This window comes from Gymnodraco acuticeps, unplaced genomic scaffold, assembly GCF_902827175.1.
Source record: "Gymnodraco acuticeps unplaced genomic scaffold, fGymAcu1.1, whole genome shotgun sequence".
Classification (NCBI taxonomy): Eukaryota; Metazoa; Chordata; class Actinopteri; order Perciformes; family Bathydraconidae; genus Gymnodraco; species Gymnodraco acuticeps.
The window spans coordinates 230,759-253,131 of NW_022989944.1; the positions used below are offsets into that span (position 1 = coordinate 230,759).

General features: G+C 42.7%; 1 protein-coding gene across 1 annotated transcript in view; it reads right to left on the reverse strand.

Moving 5' to 3' along the window:
• Window positions 1-19,612, reverse strand: part of tcf20 (transcription factor 20) — a 21,660-nt gene extending 2,048 nt beyond the window's left edge. Inside the window, 6 exon segments of the mRNA XM_034210220.1 lie at window positions 5,542-5,642; window positions 5,762-5,825; window positions 6,831-6,924; window positions 8,187-9,181; window positions 9,184-16,191; window positions 19,107-19,612. Coding sequence (XP_034066111.1) covers window positions 5,542-5,642; window positions 5,762-5,825; window positions 6,831-6,924; window positions 8,187-9,181; window positions 9,184-15,097 — 7,168 coding nt within the window. The 5' untranslated portion in view covers window positions 15,098-16,191; window positions 19,107-19,612.
• Between the last annotated feature and the right edge of the window lie 2,761 nt (window positions 19,613-22,373).

Sequence of the window (22,373 nt, forward strand, 5' to 3'; positions counted from 1 at the left end):
CTCTCTCTCCTCTCTCCCTCTCTCTCTCTCTCTCTCTCCCCTGACAGCCTGTCAGTATCTCATGCAGCTCACTGATCCAGTAATGAGTGACCCGACACTGAAGAATAAATATATATATAACTAGTTTAGCTTGTTCCAGAGGTAGATAAAATAGCTAAGTGTGTTAGGTCTAACTCTTACGGCCCGTCCACACGGCGGCGTGCGTTGAAGCTTCAACGCTTCTTTTCACTTTGAATGGGATGACGTCAGACTTTGCCGAACTGCTATTGTGGTTCCGTCGCTTCGCTTTGCTCGCTTCAAAAGTAGATCAATGTTCTACTTTTGAAGCTTCGACGGAAGCGTCAGCCTATCAAATCATATGCCAGTAAAAGCTCTAGCCAATCAAAACGCGTGCTTGTGTGTCTGGGGCGGGAGATTCATGTGATTGGTTGTTGGTCGAGTTTCAGACACGCCCACCGGCAAGCTTCAACGCACGCCGCTGTGTGGATGCTGCGTTAGTGTGTGTTTCGCTCCGCTCACCGGTCCGTCACAGCGGGTGGAGCTGCAGGATTTCTGCTTCACACACGTTGCATACCGCTATTTTATTGACATTTTCGGACACCTTAAAATACTGCCAGACCGGTGAAGCCATTTTGGCGAGCTTGTTTTGCAGCGCAGAGAAAAGTGTCATGTATTTTACGTCAACATTTTACGTCATGCGCGATCGGCGTTTTTAGAGAGCACCGATCGATCGGCAGAGAGTGAGTATCGGCCGATATCGATCGGAGCATCCCTAGTTTCTAACATATTCTGTTTCTATTATATTCTATTTTATTTTCATTGTCATAACTACACTGTAGCTATGCACACATGACAATAAAAGCCTTGAAACTTGAACACATAAATAAATTGAACTGTTTCTAAGAGATACACATTCGTAAAAGAATAGACATTGTAAATACACATAATGCTGCAAGAAGAGCTGAAGTGCAATGATAAAACATAGTTAAATGACCTCTTGAAATGCACTAAGATTAGGACGGACCTCAGATATTTAGGAAGTTTGTTCCTTAGGCGTATCATTGTGTACAGTTTTGTAAGTAGCCATCTTTCTGGACTGTGTAAAGGTTTATGTTTATTATTGTTTATGACACTGTGGCAGCGGGGTGTGGTTAGGGCACCGGCTGCTGGAGTGAAGGGAGTGGCTCGGCCGGACGCCAGACAGAGCTGATCGGAATCAGGTAATCAGTGCCGGAATAAAAGCATGTCATAACCTGGTTCTGGTCTGTTTTTTGCAGTAGGCGGGATCCTGGAAAGTCGCCAAAGGACCTGTGAAGGTTCCCACACGGGCAACGTTTGAGACCCGTGTATACTTTGTTTGGAGCTAATAAACGCCTGTGATCAACCAACCTGCTCTTTCCGTCCCTATTTGAACCCTGTGTGAGCGGAGAGGCTCACAGACACGTTTTATGCCGTAAAGCAGACTCTAGTTTGCAGGACCAAGAGTTTAAAATGGTGTTATGCCTGTAAGACAATGGGAAGTCTACAAGCATGGAACAAAGACGTTTTAGACTGCATCGTGATAGTGTGATAGTACTTGTGTTTATCTTATATGCATTTTTATAGTGTCTTTTAAGTCGGTAATGGACCGCCAAGAGACATGTGGATTTGGAAGCTGTGATTTCTTTGAATAAACCTTCATGACTTACATGTGATTACATCGGTTCTTTATTTACCTTGCCGTTGGTAAAAGTTTTTATGTCAGAAAAAGGGGTTATTTTATCTATTTGAGCTGATCATTGCCATTATTGAATTATCGGTGTTTATTGAAATGTATGGCATCTGTTGTTTTCCCTTGTCAATTTGGGAAAATCATCTTTGCGTTTATTTTGGGTAAATTATATCTATTGACCATATATTCTAAAGACAACAGTAAAAGTTGTTTTCAATAAGTGTTCATTGAGTTGGTTAAAAGTTATAAGACAGACTTTGGTGATGAATCGTACTATATATGACCCGCTCTATCGAAATCAGTCGGAAGTCACGGCTCATTTCAAAATAAACGCGGATTTGCGTAAAAAAATAGTTTTTCGGGTGTTTTGTTTGATTTTAAATAAACAAAGTCTTGGCTTTCAGAATATGAAACTTTTATTTCCAAAATCAAACGATAAATACATGTTTGAAGCTTGTAAAGGGAAGAAGACAGCTCTCCCTCGCCACTCTGCTGTTCCACAGCGCTGACATTATGAAGGCTATGCAAGTGATCATAGATAACACGGCAGGGTCCGATACAGTTTGTTTTCATCTGATTTCAATTCAACAAAGTCTTGGCTTTCAGAATATTAAACTTGTTTCAGCAAATTCAGAAGATAAATACAACTTTGAAGCTTCGGCATAATTACAAGCGGAGAACGGAGTAACTTGACGTCACAGCAGCCGGTGTTTCTCGTGACTGTTTTCCCTGGGAAGCACACACACACACACACACACACACACACACACACACACACACACACACACACACACACACACACACACACACACACACACACACACACACACACACACACACACACACACACACACACACACACACACACACACACACACACACACACACACACACACACACACCACACACACACACACACACACACACACACACACACACACACACACTTCACTTCAGTGGACATTACATTGACTTACATGCAGTTCCTGGAGACTTATCCTAACCATAACCAACACATGCCTAAACCTAACCCTTAACCTAAACCTAACCTTCACCCTAAAATTAATGATTCCCCTCATGGGGACCTCCAATTTGTCCCCATCAGGGAGGCGAGTCCCCACACGTGACTGTGTAAACAGATTCAGGTCCCCACAAGTATAGTAATGCTAGGCCACACACACACACACACACAAGCTTCCCCCAGACCAGTAATCCAAATGAAAATATCTTCCCTCCGTAGTACTTTGATCATTTGCTAATAACGAATCAGATCGATGGATTCCAGAGAAGAGGAAACTTTGAAGGCCTTTTTCTCAAAACGATGACTCTGTGACAGTCATTATATAATGTGATATATTTTGCTTAATATTTGGAGTACAACAACAATCCTGATATCATTAGAAAGCTAGGAATCTCTTTCCATCAGTGTATACAACTCAAAATGTGTCTACGGTCAATGTGACTGATTTCGATGGAGCAGGTCACATATGCTTTATAAACAGTCAAATCAGGAACACAACACAAAGGTTAAAGCTATTTCAACGCTTGGGAAACTGGAATTCACCTTGGAAACTAAGTGGGCTTTGAACAATGTAATATAAAACAGCCACTACAATGCAATGCTTTTACACATTTTGCAATTTCTGTACTTAAGTAGACTTCTGTCAGAAGGGCTTTGAAGTGGTCAGATAATAACAGGTTGGCAGACTCCTTTTTACTCCATTATCTGACTCACTGACAGACATATTATTAAAATGTGTCAGTGCAAATTGAGGCAAGCACATCAAATCTTGCTACTTTTTCTCAATCCAATGGATTTCGATTTGTAAAAGCAAATTTTCGAACCCATTTTAAAAGAGATAAAGATTGGCTCAGACGGTGATGAATTAAGGCGGAAATCTTACTAAAAGATGCAGAAAAGGAGAGTTATGTTTTGTCTTTGGTTTCCATGAGGACTTGCGGTGAGGGGGAGGAAGAGACAGGCAGCGGTTCAGACACTAAGGTGAGGCGAGGAGGAGTGTGAGAAATAATTATTTTCTCAGAACGAGCCAACAAAGAGTAGAGTAGCTATTGTACTGCTGTGTGAAATTAAATTATCTGTATAGGAAATGTATAATCAGCCCTGAGGCAACACATGAGTAGCCATTCACTGACCGTTTGTTAATGAGAAACCAAATTATGTTTCCTAGAAAAATAAATGTACTTGTGGTGATTTAACCTGTTGGGTTGCTATAATGTGCTTCATTACATGTTAACACCAAAAGAGGAAGGTGTTTTTTTTACAATCTATATTGTGTTATATGGCTGCACCATTCTGGCCCATATTTTGAAAATAATTTCCATTCAAGGATGAACAGTTAAAGGTGGGGTAGGTAAGAATGGAGAAACCAGATCGAGTGCACTAGAATTTGAAAGTACACAACTGGAAAAAATCTGCCCCTTCCTTCAGACTTCCTCACAGAGCCCCTCCTCCAACACACACATGACCAATGAGTGCACGAGATAAGTTTGTGCACAGATGGAAGGCTGACAGGCAGGTAGGCCATCCAGTTACTTTAGCCGGGCCGAGGCAGATGATTGGTCGTGCTTTTTACAGCGCCACGGCTTCCACAGATGAAATGTTGTTATGTATTTATTGTCAAAGCATTTAATGTATTCATTGCTATCGGGATGTTAAGAGCATTCCATGGAATATAACAAAACGTGTTTCTGAAGTGAATTACCTACCCTACCTTTAATCTACATTTTACAGAAATCGAAATATTGACTAGTGCAATGGTCAAATTGCAGAACATATGTAAAAGAAAACATTTAATTAAAGAGTTTTTGAGTTGTAGAGCTATCACAGGCTACACATAATGTTCTACAAACTTAACAATACATATTTGTTTGGTACGGATAATACAAATAAAATAAAAATATGATCATTTTAAATATATTTTTAAATGATAATGAAAAGGAGGCAAAAATGACCAATCCCTGCTATATAGTTCTGAAAATATCTGTCAAAAATAATGACAATTAGTTGTTTTTTTTATATTGTGCAGCCCTTTTTCCATACATTTCTTTGTAAGTAAGATTAATAATCACTTAGCGTACTACACAGACAAATACAGCAGGGTTTTCGTTAGCCGGTAATTACCGTTTTTTAGCTGGTAACATTTATAAAAAACCGGCCGGTCAAAATGTCCGGTAATAATTAGGGATGCTCCGATCGATCGGCCGCCGGTCATTATCGGCCGATATTCACTCTTAATAGTTTGATCGGTGCTCTCTATAGAGGCCGATCAGGAGAGCTGGATCTGATCGATATGGACATAAACGAGAGTGAAGTATAACCGGACACGAGAGAGAGATCAGATCAGCTGCTGAGTCTGACGGAGACACGCAGCTCTGAGCACCTGAGAGGGAGAGAGAGAGAGAGAGAGAGAGAGAGAGAGAGAGAGAGAGAGAGAGAGAGAGAGAGAGAGAGAGAGAGAGAGAGAATCCGTTTCTCCCGTGGTATCGTTCAAATTTAATGTAAACTTTTGAATAATGTACTTCATCTACTACAAGTAGTTTGTTTGAATGTAATAATTACGTTGTGTTTGTTGTTCGTGGAAGCGTATCATTTATTGAAAAATGAATCTGAATTTTTCGATCTGTCATTAAGTGAGTTTTAAACATCAGCATATCCGGTCATAGTCCGGCAATTACCTGCTAACGGAAACTCTGCTACACAATTCTTATTATTATTATTGAAACATGACCGGTAATTTGTCCGGTAAAATCAATTATTTCCGGAGACTTGACCGGCAAGAAAGCACACACACAACAGAGTCCAAACTTACAGCTCCATGACTCCTGTATCTCTCCTTCTTCTGCGTTTCTCTCAGCCTCTCTCTGACTGCTCCAGGTAAACTGACTTGGGTGGCCGAATGCTCTGAGTAAACTGAGTGAAGGAGACAGACAGAAAACAGTTTGGGGTTAGAGGAAGGGATTGAAGAAGTGAAAAACACTGAATGGGTGGTGATGAGGACTTTCACCGAGTTTCTTAAAGCAAACACCAACCTCTCTTTCTTTACCTTGTGCTTCGGACACCGCAGTGAGAAGTTATCTTCGTTCAGAGAACAATCTGGAAGGGGGAGCAGAACATATTAGTACGATACAAGAATTCATCTAATCATCATAACATTTGGTGGATTTGTTCAATGGGTGGGTGATAGGCCTACCAAAGCCTCCCTGTGTTGATCTATTGAAGACATTTTGAGTTTTTCTCGCATGCCGCTTCGAGGAATGAAGAATCAAAAAACATTTAAAAGTAAGGAAGAATTGAAGTAAATGTCGGCAGCAGTGTTTCCGCCAGACCAGGGTTGAGAGGGCGTTCACTCCGAGAGCGCTGGGTGGGGGTGACGCCACGTTGTGTCATGTGACTTGAATTTTGAATTGAGCAGTCCCTTAAGTTATAGATACTATCTCTGTACGTATTAGTGATGGGAATTCCGGCTCTTTTTAGTGAGCCTAACTAAAATAGCCGGCTCTTTCGGCTCTCCACAATTTACCACGGAGCCTCAGTTTCGCCGCTGCGAGGCTCCGGCGCTCGCAGTTCACGCGCGTGCTCCACTAGCACCCCCCGTCAAGGCTCGCTGGCAGTACACTTTCCGTAACACGCTTTGCTGGCGGCGAAAATAATCCCACCAGACTCCTTTGCCCCTCCAACAGAGGGATGACCTTGTCTTTTTCCCTTTCGTAATTTCAAGCGATAAAAACTTGATCCTATTCCGAATTATTTATTTTTTGGACGCCCTCGGCTCGAGTTCAGGGCGTTCCGAGCTGAATAAGAGCGTCAAATTACGGCAAGACGGCGGAAACGCTGGTCGACAGCAATAATATACCAAAACACGTGTAATCAAACTCTCACACAAATCGTGCAGGATTTCCCCAAGTCCCATTTATCTGAGACTTTTGTATAGTTTTGCTTTTTGACACAAACTTCAATGTATTTCTCTGGGTTTTGGATTTTCATCGTGAGGGCATGCGGGAAAAACAACCTATTCTTTAAAAACTCAAGGTAACAAGTAATCAATCATTTTGGAGGTGAAGTATTCCTTCCTTGCTATTATTGAATGCATCCACTCACCTGCTTCAATAGCACACAGGTAATGGTAGCGAAGTGTGCAGCCTTTACTGTAGCAGCCCAGGGTCGATCCGACCATGTCACAGTACGAGCAGCACTGAGCAGAGAAACAGACAGAAGAAATCAATAAACCCATACCGATAGTATAATCCACACACAGTAGTGCGAACTTATTCAAATTGTATATTTGGAATGATTATTATTCATTCATGTCATTATTTACATATCTCTTTTTCTCTAGAACTCTCTTCTTAACCCATAAACGGGTAACAAAATATGAACATCTGAATTAAAGATAAATGTAGTTGTATTACCCCACAGTCTAACCCAGGGGTGTCAAACTCAAGGCCCGGGGGCCAAATCCGGCCCGCGACTTCATTTTCTGCGGCCCCATAAGAGCTTGCAAAGAATATAATATGTTTATTATACGGTTACATGCTACTATACAGAAGCACGTTGCCCATAAACTACATGTCCCACAATGCATCTCAAATTTGACTTTTTTTCTCAGAATTTGACTTTTTTTCTTCAAAATATTTTTTTTTTCTTAAGAATTTGTCTTTTTCTCAGAATTAGATTTGCTTTCCTAAATTTTACTTTCTTTCTCAAAATGTCACTTTTTTTTCTCAGAATTTGGCTTTTCTTTTTAAATCATTTTGTGACATTCTCACTGAAGAGACTTGCAATTATTTGCCCTAGACTTCTGCTTTCAGACGTAGTTAATTATGAAGTTATTACCCTATCCCATAATAATCCAATGCAGAGAAAAACATTTCTTATAATACAAATATTTTATATATATATATAAAATATTTGTATATGTATTTTTATATAGTGTTAAAGTTACAACTGGCCCTTTGAGTGCAACCATAATGCTGATGTGGCCGTGATGAAATTGAGTTTGACACCCTTGGTCTAACCCCACAAAAACACACACCCTATAACTACACACCCATAAGTCCGATACCATGTTGTATTATTCATTTTCTTCCGTTCCCCTGTTTTGTTTTGCCTTAGTCTTACTTTGAGAAATGGTCTTTTCTGTGTATATATATATATATATGAAGCTGTCCTTTTCTTCACCTGTGCTGTAATAACTTAATCAATTATACCAAAAACAATATATAGCTGAGCATTTGTTGTGTCTTTTATTTACATTAATGATGTGACCGTCTATGTGTCCTGTAGATATTTAATTGTTCTTTTTACTGCACTGTTAGTGGACAGTTTTACTATTATGCTGCTGTGTTTATTGTATTTTTGTAACTCTGGCACAACGATTTCCTTCGGGATAAATAAAGTCTTATCTTATCTTTAAAAAATATCCCCAAAATGAAAACAGATGCAGAGGCCACTCACTGTTTCTCTGGCACCATCTAGTGCCTCCTGCAGGCCGTACAGTCTCCCATTGACAAGATACACTCCACTGGTCCACACGATGCATCCCTCGTGCACCCACAGCTCCTCGGGGTCCATGGGCATCTGAGGCAGCTGGGCCAGTTGTGCCAAGGGCCCTAAAGAATCCAAAGCTGGGGGAGGAGGCTGGAAAGGAAGGGACGCCTTGCTGTTGGATGGCACCATTCTGGGGGAATCCTCACTGGATTTGTGCCTCCTTTTAAAGCGAGGATGCGAGGTCAGCTTTCTGTGTTGAGGTCGCTGTTGAGCGTCGTCCATCGGCTGTTGTTGCTGGATTTGCGGTGGCTGTGGTTGTTGCTGTTGGTCCATCTCGAAGTCTGGCTCTCTCTTAAGTGTAGGGATAGGCCGGATGTCTAGATTCATGTCCCATGTTAGAGATGTTGTTTTACTGATGTAGGAGGAAGTGGAGGAGAAGGAACAGGAGGAAGAGGAAGGGGTGGTATTGAACTGGCCAGTCATGTGCATCATCATTTCCTCTCTTGGCGGGGCAGTTCTGACTGTTTTAATGAGAGGTATTGGGTTTGACTCTAGGTTGATGTTGTAGTGGCTCTCAGCTGGGGGCTTGGTGAACTGAGCCTCTTGTGTTTGCATTTCTTGAATTATGTTCGAAGAATTTGAGTCCATGTCCAAGTTTGGTCCCGTTTTGTTTGCACCCGTGGCCGCTTGACATTGTCGGAGTTGAGGCTGGTTCTTGGAGAGTCTTGCGGCGTATTCAGCCGGATAGAAAGGTCCGTAGAGATCACCGAGGTGTTTGTAATTTGCCCATTTTTGACACAGGCAGCAGAGCAGGCGGCCCGAGTGATTGGTCTCTGTGATCACCGGGCCTGAAACAACATGGTCGGACGAAGGGAGAGCTTTTCCCGACTGAAGTGTAGTTTCCTCATCGTCTGAATCCCTTTCCTCTGCTTCTTTGTCTCTCTTAGACGACTGGGAGGAAGAGCGGGGGTCAGTAGACAATCAATTCCACTCCCGCTCGCTTTCCCCCCGGCTTTCATTTTCTCTTCCTCGCCGTTTACAATGGTGCACACTGCCCCAATCTCTGGTACTTTGTTCTCCACATGTATGTGTGGGATAAACGGGCCCTTTCTATTTGAATCTCCACTTGTGTTGGGGCTCCCTCCTCCCCCTGAAGGTGTATCTGGGTCTTCTTTAGCCCTCGATGCTGCCGTTGGTGCCGCCACCCTCCTCCTCCTCCTCTGTCGACCTCTTGCTTCCAGCGACCCGTCTTCATTTTTCACGCCTCTTCGTCGCTGGCGTACAGGTTTGACCTCGACCACCGGCTGCGTTTCCTCGCTCTCTACATCCACTTTCACTATCTGGGTTAAAACCGGCGGGGTCAGCGGGGGAGCAGTATCATCGTCTGCAAGAAGGGGATCTTCAGGAGATGGGGGTGAGCTGCAGGTGGTCTGACCATGTGGTGGTGATGTAGCTGGAGTTGTAGTTGGAGTGGCCAGAGTAGCACTTGGAGAAGTGCTTTGACCCTGGGTTTGGGGCTGGCTTTGCACTGGTGATTGGCCTTGACCCTGGGCTCGTTTTTGTTTATTCACACTCCCCACGGGCCTGCCCTTCTTCTTGCCAGATGGGAAATAGCCTTTGGGCACAGAACTGTCCGAGTGCTTAGAGTCTTGTGGCGACATACTAGACCTAGAAGAGGACACCTGATGCCTATTCATGTGTCCTTGGCCATGGTGGGGAGAGGTGGATCCGTAGTAATCGCTCCTGGGATAATCGTCAAACCCAATGCCAGATTCTTGAAGTTTCTGTCGCAAGAGGTTATCAGCAGACTGCTCTCCTCTTCTGGTTTCAAGCTGCTGGTAAGTGTTGGTGAAATGTTGAATGTCTGACAGAGCGGATGAAGACGGAGGGGGGGAATCCTGGACTGGGCGAAGAAGAGGCGGAGGAGGGGGTAAAGGTCCGAGCAAAGCAAAATCCTCCTTGTCGCCAGACCCTGACGCCACGGCGGATCCTAATCCAAAGTCAAAGTCTTGTTTTATGGTTTGGGACGTGTGATGGGGGTCACATGGGTAGGCAGTCGGAGGTAAAGGACCAGCCTCATCAATCCCTCTGAAGGGAATCATATCATTTAATGAGTGACTTTCATCCATGTAACTATCATCGCCAGCGGAAACCCTGGGGAAATGTGTCAAATCTTGGTCCTGCGAGTCATTATACGAAGGTATTTCGGAGTGAGGGAAACCTGGGTAATGATTTGACTCGTCATCAACGTGGCCTGCCGGCTTTCTAATATTTGGTGTGATTTTCTGCACTATCGCCTCCAGCTTCAAACCTCGTCCTTTCCTGTGGGTCAAAGCCTTGGTGTTTCCACTCGTTGGAGATAAAGGTTGTGAATATGTGTTTTCTCCAGACAAAGGGGAAGAAAGCCTGGGACATGGGATATCTGAACTGGATGAGTCGTCTTCATTGTGATGGCTTGACTCAGACTGAGCCCCGGGGGAGTGGTGAGAATTTGTGGCAGCCCTTTGCTGGGAGGCTTCCTGGAGTTGCCTTTTGGCGGGAATAGGGGAGATAAAAGAACGAACTCGTCTTCGCAACATCAGCGCATTTGTGTCTCCAGAACTGCCAGCTTTAGTCGGACGCTGTGGAGTGGAGTTCAATTCTGCAGGAGGCTTAGTGGGAGGAGGTGGGAGGGGATGTTTGGGAAACTCAGGTTCAGCTGCATTTTGGGGAGGAACAGGGATGTGTGAAGCTACAGGAGGAGGAAGGGGGGGAGGCTGTGTTCTGTAAAAGGAATCTCCCTCCTTTATTCTAGCGCCTTCTCTTCCAGAGTGTGTCGACTCCCACATTTTCAAATCAAAGAAAGCGCTCTGTTGACGGAGAGAAGTTTTGCTCCCAAGTTGTTCACCCGGCATTTCACTTTGTAAGATTCTCTGCCTCTGTTCTGATTGGCCGCCCTTATGTCTTCCTGGAGACAAACCGGGCTGCATCATCATCTCCTTTGACGGCCTGTTCATCGCTTTTACCCAGTCATTCATGTCGTGGGGGTGATGAGGGGGGCCGCGGGGGTGGGGATACATTTGAATCTTATTTGCAGATTGAGGGGATAAATTGTGGTATGGATGGTGGGAAGGAAAATGGGGGTTACTGCGTGGCATCATATTCCCTTCTCTTGCGTCTCCAAATCGATATCCGGAAAAACTGCCACCGCTGCCAGTTGATAAATCGACACCGTGAAGATAGGACTGATGCCTCGGGGGTGAAGATAAAGGGTTAGTGTTCGACGGATGAGAAGACAAGGGTGTTATATCAACATTGCCTCGCCTATAGGGGTCAGCATTCATTACAACAGATGAATGAACGGACTTGGAATGATACTCTAGATCAGCCTCATTAGCTCCACCATGATGATCACTTTCTTTCGATACCGTTTCCATTTTGACCACTTGTTTCTCCCCAATATCTTTTCTGCTCAGATCATTGGCTGCTGCTGGGGAGGAAAATGGCTGTTGAATCACACTCTGACTTTTCTCTCTTTCCCTTTCAATTTCCCTCTCTGGTGTACTGCGTCTGTTTGGCGACACATCACAAATGACGGAGCGCCGCTCTGATGGGGCTAATATGGATGATTTCTGAGACTCAGCTTGACCAATGTTGCCTGTTAGCGGCTCTGGCTCTTGCAAAAGGAGTTCCTGCACAGCGGAGGACGGCGTGGAAACGTTAGATAAGGCTTTTCTCTGTGGGAGAGAATAGTCTGCTAAGTTGATGTGTTTTGTCGGGGGCTGCTCAGACTCTGCAGCCTGTGTTAAATGGCTCTGGGACCCACCCACTTCAGATTTCTGAGCATTTTGCGATATCTTAGTAATAGCCACTTCTGACTTCACTGACAAATGAGCAGCTGTGGAAAATTCTGGCTCATTCCCATGCCTCTGGTTTGCATGTGGGGGCTTTCCAGAACTCCCCATTTGTCCAGAGTGACCCAAAGCTTCAGCTTCTCCATACGGGTTTCTGCTTTGAAACTGTTGTTGAGCTTGGAGATGGGCAGGAAATGCCTGCTCTGGTCTGCCATAACGTCTATCTAAATTGTAGCCTTGAAGAACCTCTTGTAAGAGGCTTGGAAATGGCTGGGAATTATCTTCGTGACCTTTAGCTCCTTGTCCTCTCTTTACCAAAGCCTCTGCTGCAGGACCAGCATCTTTAGAGCCATAACCAGCTTGTGATTGCTGGTACCCTAAATATCTGGAATTTGATTCTGCTGGGCCAGCCCGCCCTCTGTTTTTCATTGATAAATCGGAGCCATATGTTGATTCTGGATAGCCGTATTTATTCGGTCCAGATTGGGGAGGGTTTTGAGGCCGTCCAAAATTAGATTTCTGGGAATATAAACTCAGATCCACACCTTCCTCCCCGTTGTGACTGCTTTCTCTTTTACACGGTTTTTCTTCTAAACAGTTGTCCTTGCTTTTTTCAGCTTGACTTCCCTCGGACCGCGCTGAAACAATCACACCAACACTCTGCTGTTCCTCCGACTGGAGCTTTTCTCCCCTCTCATTATTGTGTAATCTGGATGCAGTGTGCAAACTCTCTTCTTTGTCCTGACAGTTTTGTGGATTGACTCCTCCATCTCGCTGCCTTTGGCTTCTGCCCCTTCCTGTTTTTTCAACTTCACTTTCATTTTTGATGACTTCATTATTTATCTCTGGTGTCTTCCTATGGCCACCTCTGTGGTCATTATATCTTAGACCAGGCTCTGAGACACTATTTGGCTGCTGGGGAGGAATATTAGAGGAGGGGGGTGGGGAAACTTGAGGTGTTGAACGTGAAGTGTGGCCGGTCTCTGATGACTGACATCCAAAGGAGGGAGATGCTAATGAAGAAGGAGCTTCATTTGCTTTTGTTTTAGACACATTTGGTTCTTTTGACCGCAAATCTGAGGTTTTTACAGCTGATGCTTGCCCAGTATGACTCTGTGAGGGAGGTCGATAACCAGTGGGTTCAGATCCACTGCTTGCGCCGCTCATCTGCCTTATTCTTCCATGTTCCCCCTCAGAAAACTGCTCCTCACGCTCCACCTTGGTCCGAGTCGAGCCTCCAGCCGACATCAATGAGGAGTCTTCATCAGCACCAGCATCTAAGCCGACACCATCCCCGATCCCCAGCGCACTTCCATCTTTAACCGTGCTCGTGCTCGAGGCTGCGCTTGCATTTCGACTCCTCGGTTGCGATGGTGCCTGTTGAATATGCCCGGTGTCTTTCCCCTTCTTCTGCGAAAGCATTGAGTCGGTGAGGAGCATGTGCTGAACTGTGTTTGGTAAATTGGCTACTTGTGAACTCAAGGCATTAAGACTATTCAGGGCAGAATCCTGCAGTTTGTCAAGTGGGGAGGATGAATAAATAGAGGCGCCCTCCTCTCGAGATCCCATTCCTGGGCCGAGACCTAATTTGTTGCGGCCTGTTGGAGGAAGGCTACTCCCTCCAACACTCAAACTGTGAGCTTTATGACTGCCACTGCTACCACAACTACTGATGCTGCTGTTGGAGTTGGGCGTGGGACTCAACTGTGGCATGGTCTGCAGTAATCTACCATGACCATGGCTGCTACGGGGGTTTGATGTAGGAGGATGCGAAGGGCCGTGACCTGAGGGGTGGCCATGAACATCTGAGACACCCATCAAAGGGGAAGGAGAGGAGCTACAACTGGGGGAATGTACTGCAGAGGCAGCTGGTGACGGGTTCGAAATTGGGCTGAAGTTTTGGTTAATTTGGGTTTGTTGAGCATTGGGATGCATTGGGGATTTGGCTATTTCTTGAGATGCTGCTTGAGGTATACTGGGATTGGAGGCATGATGATGTTTAGCGTAAACAGAGCCTGGAGACGGGCCCTGGTGCTGCATCTTGAGCGAGTTGTCATAACCTACTCCTAAATTGTGCTGTGAGTTGCGGTGCTGTAGTGTGGCTTGCTTGTGAAGTGAAAGTGTCTGTGGGGAATATCCGGGATAATTCGCAGCATGGTAACTCTGTTGAATGCTCTCCATCTGCCCCACGTTGTTAGCAGCAACTGCCCCGGAGATTGAGTTTGAATTGGCGTTGAGGCCAGGCGAACTGTTGACTTTGGGATCGAACCCGGCACTTGCAGCCCCGTCGAGATACCTCTGCGGAGGCGGGCTGTACATTCCTGACGACGCTGCTGTGGATAACCCACCCTGTGGAGAGTAGTGTGGGTACTGGGGGGTCATCCTGTGCCCGGAGTGGGGGTAGCTCCGATGCTGCTGCTGCTGCTGCCCGTGGTGGACAGTCGGGAAGGTTTGTCCAAGTTGGCGTTGCTGCATCTGAGATCCGGGCACTGCCTGCATTGCAGCGTTCTGACTCATATTATACTGATGAGAGGGAGAAAATGCTCCGGCACCAGCACCTCCACCAGGACCAGCACTGGATCCATAATCTACTGGGTACGGTGACATCAGCCCAGACACTGCTGCAGAGCCAGACCCAGCATGTCGGTACTGGTGAGGTATATGTCCATCGATATTAGGATATCCAAATCCTGCCCCATAAGCCATCCCCCCTCTTCGGTGCCTGTCCTTTCCACCCATTGCAAAATAATAATCCATGGCCTCCTTCCTGTAAGGGTTGTTAGTGTTGTGAATGCTACCCTGTGGTGGCGGCGCCTCGACAGCCCCTCTGCTTCTAGCACTGTAAGCTAGCATGTGGCTAGCCTGGCTGGGGTGGTGATGGCCTCTGTGCAGGCTCTGCTGTTGCATCCCCGCGTAATCATCCGTCATCCTGGGGGAGATCTGGGGGTCTGCTGGCTGAGGGGGATAGGGAGTTCCCCCTGCACCCCTCCCACTGAACCCCGAGGGGACAGAGGGGGGAGCCGGGCTGTTAGAAAAATTCTGCATTGTTTTGTTTGGATTAGAAATGGAAATATCGGTCAGTGTCTATACCAGGGAATGCTTCTGAAGGCAGTGACCATAAATGACAAAGAGAGAGTCTATGGCCTGGCAGTAAAACAAGGAAATGCTTTGAACAAGCAAAGAGTTCAAGCTGAGGAAAATATATATCGCAGATTTTCCCTTTCTTGTAGCAGAAAGTTGGTCGGGTTGATTTTGTCAATATGTGAAAAGGCCAAATGGTAAAAGTCTTCTTCAATGTGAAAATGTTATGGTTGAGTTCACTTTTTTTTTAAAACAGCTAGGTCTTAAAAAATGGGACTTAAAAAAAAGGGAAAAGATATGTAGTGAAGCGGGCTTCTACTGCAGAATAAGATTTTAACTGGAGCTGAAGCGTTTGGCACTGAGCAGGCAATAATATCATGAACACATGACACACCACCATGTGATATGTTCAAATGTCTTTACATGTATATGCTCAACTTTATTCGAGCAGCTCAAGCAAACAGAGCTATTTTAAGGATTGAATTGTGTCGTGGTCCAAAAGCAACTTGTGCAAAATTGAAAAAAAAAACTCAATAAAACCATTGAGAATGTTTTCTGTCACAACAATCCTTCAGTTCATCAATATGTTTGCCACGATCTGCCTCACACCTGCGTGAGACCAAAACTGCACGAATCAGGAGGTCTGAATACAGACCCTCATTAAACACTCTCAGAGGCAAACACTCCATCGATATTCTCATCGGCTCTTGGAGTGTAATACTATTTGCGATGTTCTTTGTCTTGGTCATTCCCTTCGAATACAGTTTTTTTTTTAAGTCTTTGGTCCCTATTTAGTATTTGTTCTTTCCTTGATTCAGATTCTTCTTGGTTCTCTCCTGTATCTTCAGCATGTAACTGCCTTACCTTTGTTTCTTTCTGTCAACCATTATTCAACTCTACCTAGTTCCAAGGCAACAATTTTCCAAAAGGAGGATAATCCATTTATTCCACTTCAGGTTCAGTCAATTCAAGCTCCAGTTTTTCTGTTCTCTCTTCAGTATTCCCATGCAGAGAAGTTCGGTTTCACCGGGAGCTGCTGACCAGAAGCCTTCATAATCCTGCATGAAAACAAAGGAATTCATCAAAAATAGTAAACACGCAATAATACTCAACCTTACTGTAACTTGTGTTAGTAGTAAATAGTTATAAAGAGAAATTAACTGCAGTCATAATAACACTAAAACGCTTTTTGATAGTTAAAGGTGGGGTAGGTACTTTTGGAGAAACCAGCTCGAGTGCGCTAGAATTTGAAAATACACAACCGGAAGAAATCTGGCACTTCCTTACAGAGCCCCTCCTCCAACACACACGAACGCGCACATGACCAATGAGGGCACGAGATAAGATTGTGCACAGATGGAAGGCTGACAGGCAGGTAGGCCATCCAGTTACTTTAGCCGGGCCGGCTCAGATGATTGGTCGTGCTTTTTACAGCGCCACGGCTTCCACTGATGAGATTTTTTGATGTATTTATTGTCAAAGCACTTCATATATTCATTGCTATCGGGATGTTAAGAGCATTCCATGGAATATAACAACAAGTGTATCTCGAGCCGGTTTCTCAAACTTACCTACCCCACCTTTAAAGCTGTTTGACAGTGTCTTTTAATTCAACAATTCAGTGATGACGTATGACATATTTATTAATGCGACTATAATCTTAATACATTTAATTAGTTTTGAGCATTTGCACTCCAAAAACTGTATCAAATATTAGAGGTTACATCATTATTTCCCATGTGGGCTCATTTTAACCACTGAAGTCACACATATGCATCACAAATATATTCATCACCACCAATAGTTTTAACAAGATTGCCTTGTTGGCTTTATATCAACACTATTGTTGTTGTAAAACACACTGGAAATAACACTTTTAATATGGTTTGGATCGTTAACAATGCTGCCTCTTCTGATTGATAACAAACAGGGTTAGAGAATAGAAAATGGGTTGAGGGGCAGCATGCAATTTAGTCAACAAAGTAACATAGACAAGGTCACAAACACTACCTCACATAAACAAACAAGGCTGTGGTGCCAAAACAGAAGCAGTACTTTCCTACCACTACAAAACAACACTTTAAACGATTAATGTTAGTGTTTTTTTTAACGTGTTTTAATGGTCTTTAACGATTATGGGGGATAATTTAAAAAAGGCATGACGCCACCTTTATGAGGTCAGCCCCATAATTGCCTCGTGTGACACAAGCCTCTATTGTCCCGCAGTAAAATGGTTAATGGCAACTTTAGGTGACTTTTGTTATTGTAGTGTCGCCTTACACTGAGCAACACAATAACAAGGCATCATTGTTTATGATTACAGATATAAGTCTAAGGGTAACTGCTGTTATTCATTAATGTAATGTATCTCTTTTTTTAAACAGAGTAAGCAATGAGCAGTTGAAGGAGCATGGGAAAAAACAGAAAAAGGAAGATTACTTATATTTGGTCATACCTTGTATTTGAGTTCAATTTGATGCTTGCAATTCTAATAAAGATTGAGTGACACTATTAAAGGTTAAGGTAGTGGGTGAAGCCATGTATTATTAGAAAACAGTTAGAAAAACGATCAGCTCCTGCCTTGGTTACTAATTAAATCAAAGCAGCTCACTGTGCGTAACAGAATAGATAATACTAATAACAATACAACAAATTCTCATTGCAGTCGGTCAGCAAGTCAATCAATTACATAGCTGCCTAATTGACATACGCAATGTTAATGCAGATACAACTCCAGCTCTGTTATATTCTGATGGTGTCGCGGCTCATCAACACAGCACACTAGCAACAAAGTACTTAGATCCTTTACTTAAGTAAAAGTACAAATACTATGGTAAGAAAATACTCCATTACAAGTAAAAGTCCCGATTTCAAAATATTAATTAAGTAAAAGTAGATTTACTCAAGTACTTTACTTAGGTATAATTATTAGGGACTTGTAGTCCTACTTTACTCTTGTCGATTTAGTTTAAATGATGTGAAATGTAATCAACACTTAAATCAGACTTTAGTTACAACTGGAGCAAATTCACAAGCTACCCCGCAGTCATTATAACTAGCTGCACCTTTAATAACACTTTAATGCATCAATAATTACAAAACATATCATATTATTCTGAAATGGACCAATCTGCACAATGACTACTTTTACTTTTGGTACTTTAAGTATATTTAGATGCGAATACTTTAGGACTTTTACTTGAGTAACATTTTGAAAGCAGGACTTTTACTTGTAACAGAGTATTCCTACACTCTGGTACTTCTACTTTTACTTAAGTACACGATCTGAGTGAGTACTCCTACCACTGTATATCATGTCTGTTACATGTACAAAGCAACTGGTAACTGTGAGTGATGTAGTAAATGTAGTGGAGTAAAAAGTACAACATTTGCCTAAAAAATGTAGTGGAGTAGAAGTATATAAAAGTAGCATTAACTGAGAATACTCAGGTAAAGTACAAGTACCTCAAAATGGTACTCAAGTAAATGTACTCAGTTACTATCCATCACTGATTGACATACGCAATGTTAATGCAGATAAAACTCCAGCTCTGTTTTATTCTGATGGTGTTGCGTCTCATCAATCCAGCACAGTAGAAACATTAGCCAATAGCAAGGTATACGCATTACAATTAGCTTTGTAGCTCTTTAGCTTTAGCCAAAATACCTCACATAATTCAAATAGAATGTGCGTTGCAGCCGGGTAGCTAAGCTAAGCTAAGCTACAACCACTAGTTAGCATCCAAGCTAATTTGCCTTTATTACGTTATTAAACAGGAGCAGGCTAAAGCTAGACAAGAGAGGTGATTAGGTGCAGATGTTCCCCCCTGTGCAGACACAACAAAACTGTGAATAAATGCGTACATAGTGAAAGCACTGCATCAGAAAATGATCTCCACACAGCGTGACATTTTCCCTGCATAAACAGAGCTAATGTGGTAGCTACGGAGATGCTAGCTAACGTAAAGCATACCTGAAAACGTAGCAATACAAGGCCCCTCGTTTTGTGACAATCTGTGGCAGGAAACCCCGGTGTTGAGTCGACTCTCTCCGCCGCTTTCCCCTCACCCTTTTCCCGTCCAGACAACCGGAGTCGGGGAGGGGGGCCCCGTCACGACGCTCGGATCCCCGGCCCTTTTTATTCCGATTAGCTCCTTTTTTTCTTTTGTCCTCACCTCCAGAAATGATGAGCACAATCGGGGTGCCTGTGGGTCCCGTAGCCAGTGAGGTCCACACACCCCCGCCCCCTCTCTTGTTCCCTCTTCTCTCTCTCTCCCTCTTTCACCTATTCCACCTATATCTCCAACTAAACATCTCGCTAGCCTCCTCTATACCGCATACACACGCCTGTTTCCCGTCACCAAGAATTGCATTCCTTCATCAGCAGCTACGACCTATTCGTTTTCCTGTTCTGTGTGTTTTTTTCTTCTTCTTCTTGCAACAGAAAGACCGCCTTGAAAATGCATACACACTCATATTCCTGCACCCCCTCCTCCTCCCTCATCTCTCTCCATCACATCCCCTCCCTCTCCTTAAAGCTTTCCCTATTGCTTTTTTATTTATTTCCAACATACAAAAAATAACATTATAGTAATATTTCTAATACATTTTATTTTTGCATGCCTGCGCAATATGGTTTTTAATCACAGCTCCTTTGTTCTTATTGCATCTCCACAGTGAAAATGAATTAGGGTAGACTAATGAAGGCACCAGGGTACAAAGGCAATATGGAGAGGAGACAGGGGCTGAATGAAAAGAGGGTTATGTCTGAAAATGAATAAGTCAATAACAGAGAATGTGTGCAAATATGCACGCCTGCATTAGAAACAGATTGCAAGCAGTTTATTCTGGTCTCTTGATGCTGGAGAGTAGCTATATTGTTGATTTCCCATAAACAAAAGCCACTTAAATCATTATCATTATATCTTGGTTAATGTTTGACACACTCAGAACAACAATGGAGGGGCTACACACAGAATCCTTTCCCCCATTTAATTTACTGTGTTGTCTCCGCCTGAGCTTATCTGCTCTCACACAGGGCCGAGTGCACTGCAGCCCCCCCCCCACACACACACACACACACTCCCCCACCTTCATAATGATGTGCCCTATGCCCCCCATCCACTTTTAATGTACTGCTGTGTGTCACACATGCACACACACACACAAAGAACCCTACATGAATGTACAAAGAAAACACACATTTCTCACTTAACCTGCCAATCACAAGAATAAAATCTCTCAGTTTCCAAACAACAGTTCAATACATTTCATTCCCTTGCAGATACACGTCTATTTCTATCATAGTTGCCATAGCAACTGCATCACAGAGCCTTTAACTGTGGATCATTTTGAGGGTACGTATCTACACTTTGCCTTTTTTTTAAAAACATGTGCGATTTGAAGCAAGACGGTCACGTTTTGTTGTGTGTTGTGCTGTTTGTGTTGACACTGAAGTCGAAAGAGATGCGAGATAAAGGGTGATGATACACCAGAAAGTCAGCCAGCCAGGCCTATCCAATCAACAGGAACGCCTGCTGGGACACACACACACTCTCTCTCCATCACGGACAAGGGCACACAATCTTCTACAGAGGAGGCTCCAAGCACACGGTTGTAGAGGATGAAAGCAACCTTTTGTACACACTGTATGTAGCCTTCAAATAAGACAAATCATTGATAGTGCTACTGGATTGGCTTTAAAGGTGGATTATTATATTAATACAGTTTAATATTGTATTTAGTGTCTCTACTGTGACATGTCTCCATGCTTTAAAATGACTATGCATACCAGTCAAACAGTGCCCATGTGGTTTTTTGATGTCTTATAACCATTGACAAGGTTTTTGAACTTTAAAATCATGATAAAAATAGGAATAATTTAATATAGTTTAATGCCAGGGAACATCTCAAGGCTGTGAAACATTGTCAATATGTTAAAAAAATCCTTGAATAAATATGAGAATTTAACAACATGTGGACTCTAACAAAGACAAAACACCTCATTTAGGTAGAGAGATGTTGCATGAAAAAGCACTTTTACTACTTTTACCAAAATAAGAGAAAATATGAGTTGCCATTTACAATCCCTCTCACAAAAAGAAATGAATTGTCCTTGAAATGGCAAAACTAAATGAAGACATTTTACAACAAACACTTACATGGATTTAATGTTGACGTGTTGAATGTTTTTTCCTGCAGAAGGTCCACAGTGCCTGCAGGCCTGAGACTCGTTGGATGTTAGTGAATGGGCAATTAAAACTGGAACACAACCTACCTCTATAACCTGAGTGCATGCAGAGAAGAGCGGGTAATAAGCGTGAATACAACCCGCTCTGAAGTGTGGGTTTTATGTGACGGAGTGAGCAGAGGTACAAGGTTCTCTCTGCTGCTGAATGCCGCCGGTGGATATAATAACCAGTAATGGCTCCTTTCTGAGTGCTGTGATAATAGTTGTTAGAATCACTTGTTCCAAAAGCAGAACGGCCTTTACAAAGAACATGCGTTAGGATTTTGTGAGTTTTATACAGACAATAAGAACACATTAATCAATAAATCAATATTTATTATATATTTTGATATTCATTTTTATTGACTATAAAATATCAATTTAATAGAAATGGGTTTTATTCAGTATATGCATATACAAATCCTGCCTCTTTTCTTTTCGTAAGGTAAAGCAAATATATTATGGATAGGAAATATGCTTATTTAGAAATTGGCTATATATTTGTGCCATTTATTTATTTTTAATAAGATAACAAATGTATGCATAAAAAATGCCTATTCAAAAAATACGCCTATAAAAAGTGCCATTCATTTTTCAATTACATCAAAACATATATATTAATATATATAGATAGAAAATATGCCAATACAATTTGATTTAAAAAAGTCTATATAAAGAAATGCTTTTAAAATTGTGCCATAGATTTTTTTACTAAGATATAAAAAAATATATATAGATAAAATATGTGTAGATGAAAATACCTCTATAAAATAGTTTTTGAAAATATCATATATGTATGAAAATATTAATAATAATTTTAATAAATATGCTTATTGCCATTAATTTTGTACAAAATAAAATATATATTTGCCTCAATACAAAACATCGAAATACAATTATTAAAAAAACTATTGTAATAGGACTATCTATATTTAATTATAATAACAAATGAAATAAATACTAGACTATACACACCATCCTGCTGCAGCCAATGAATGCAGCAACAGTCTC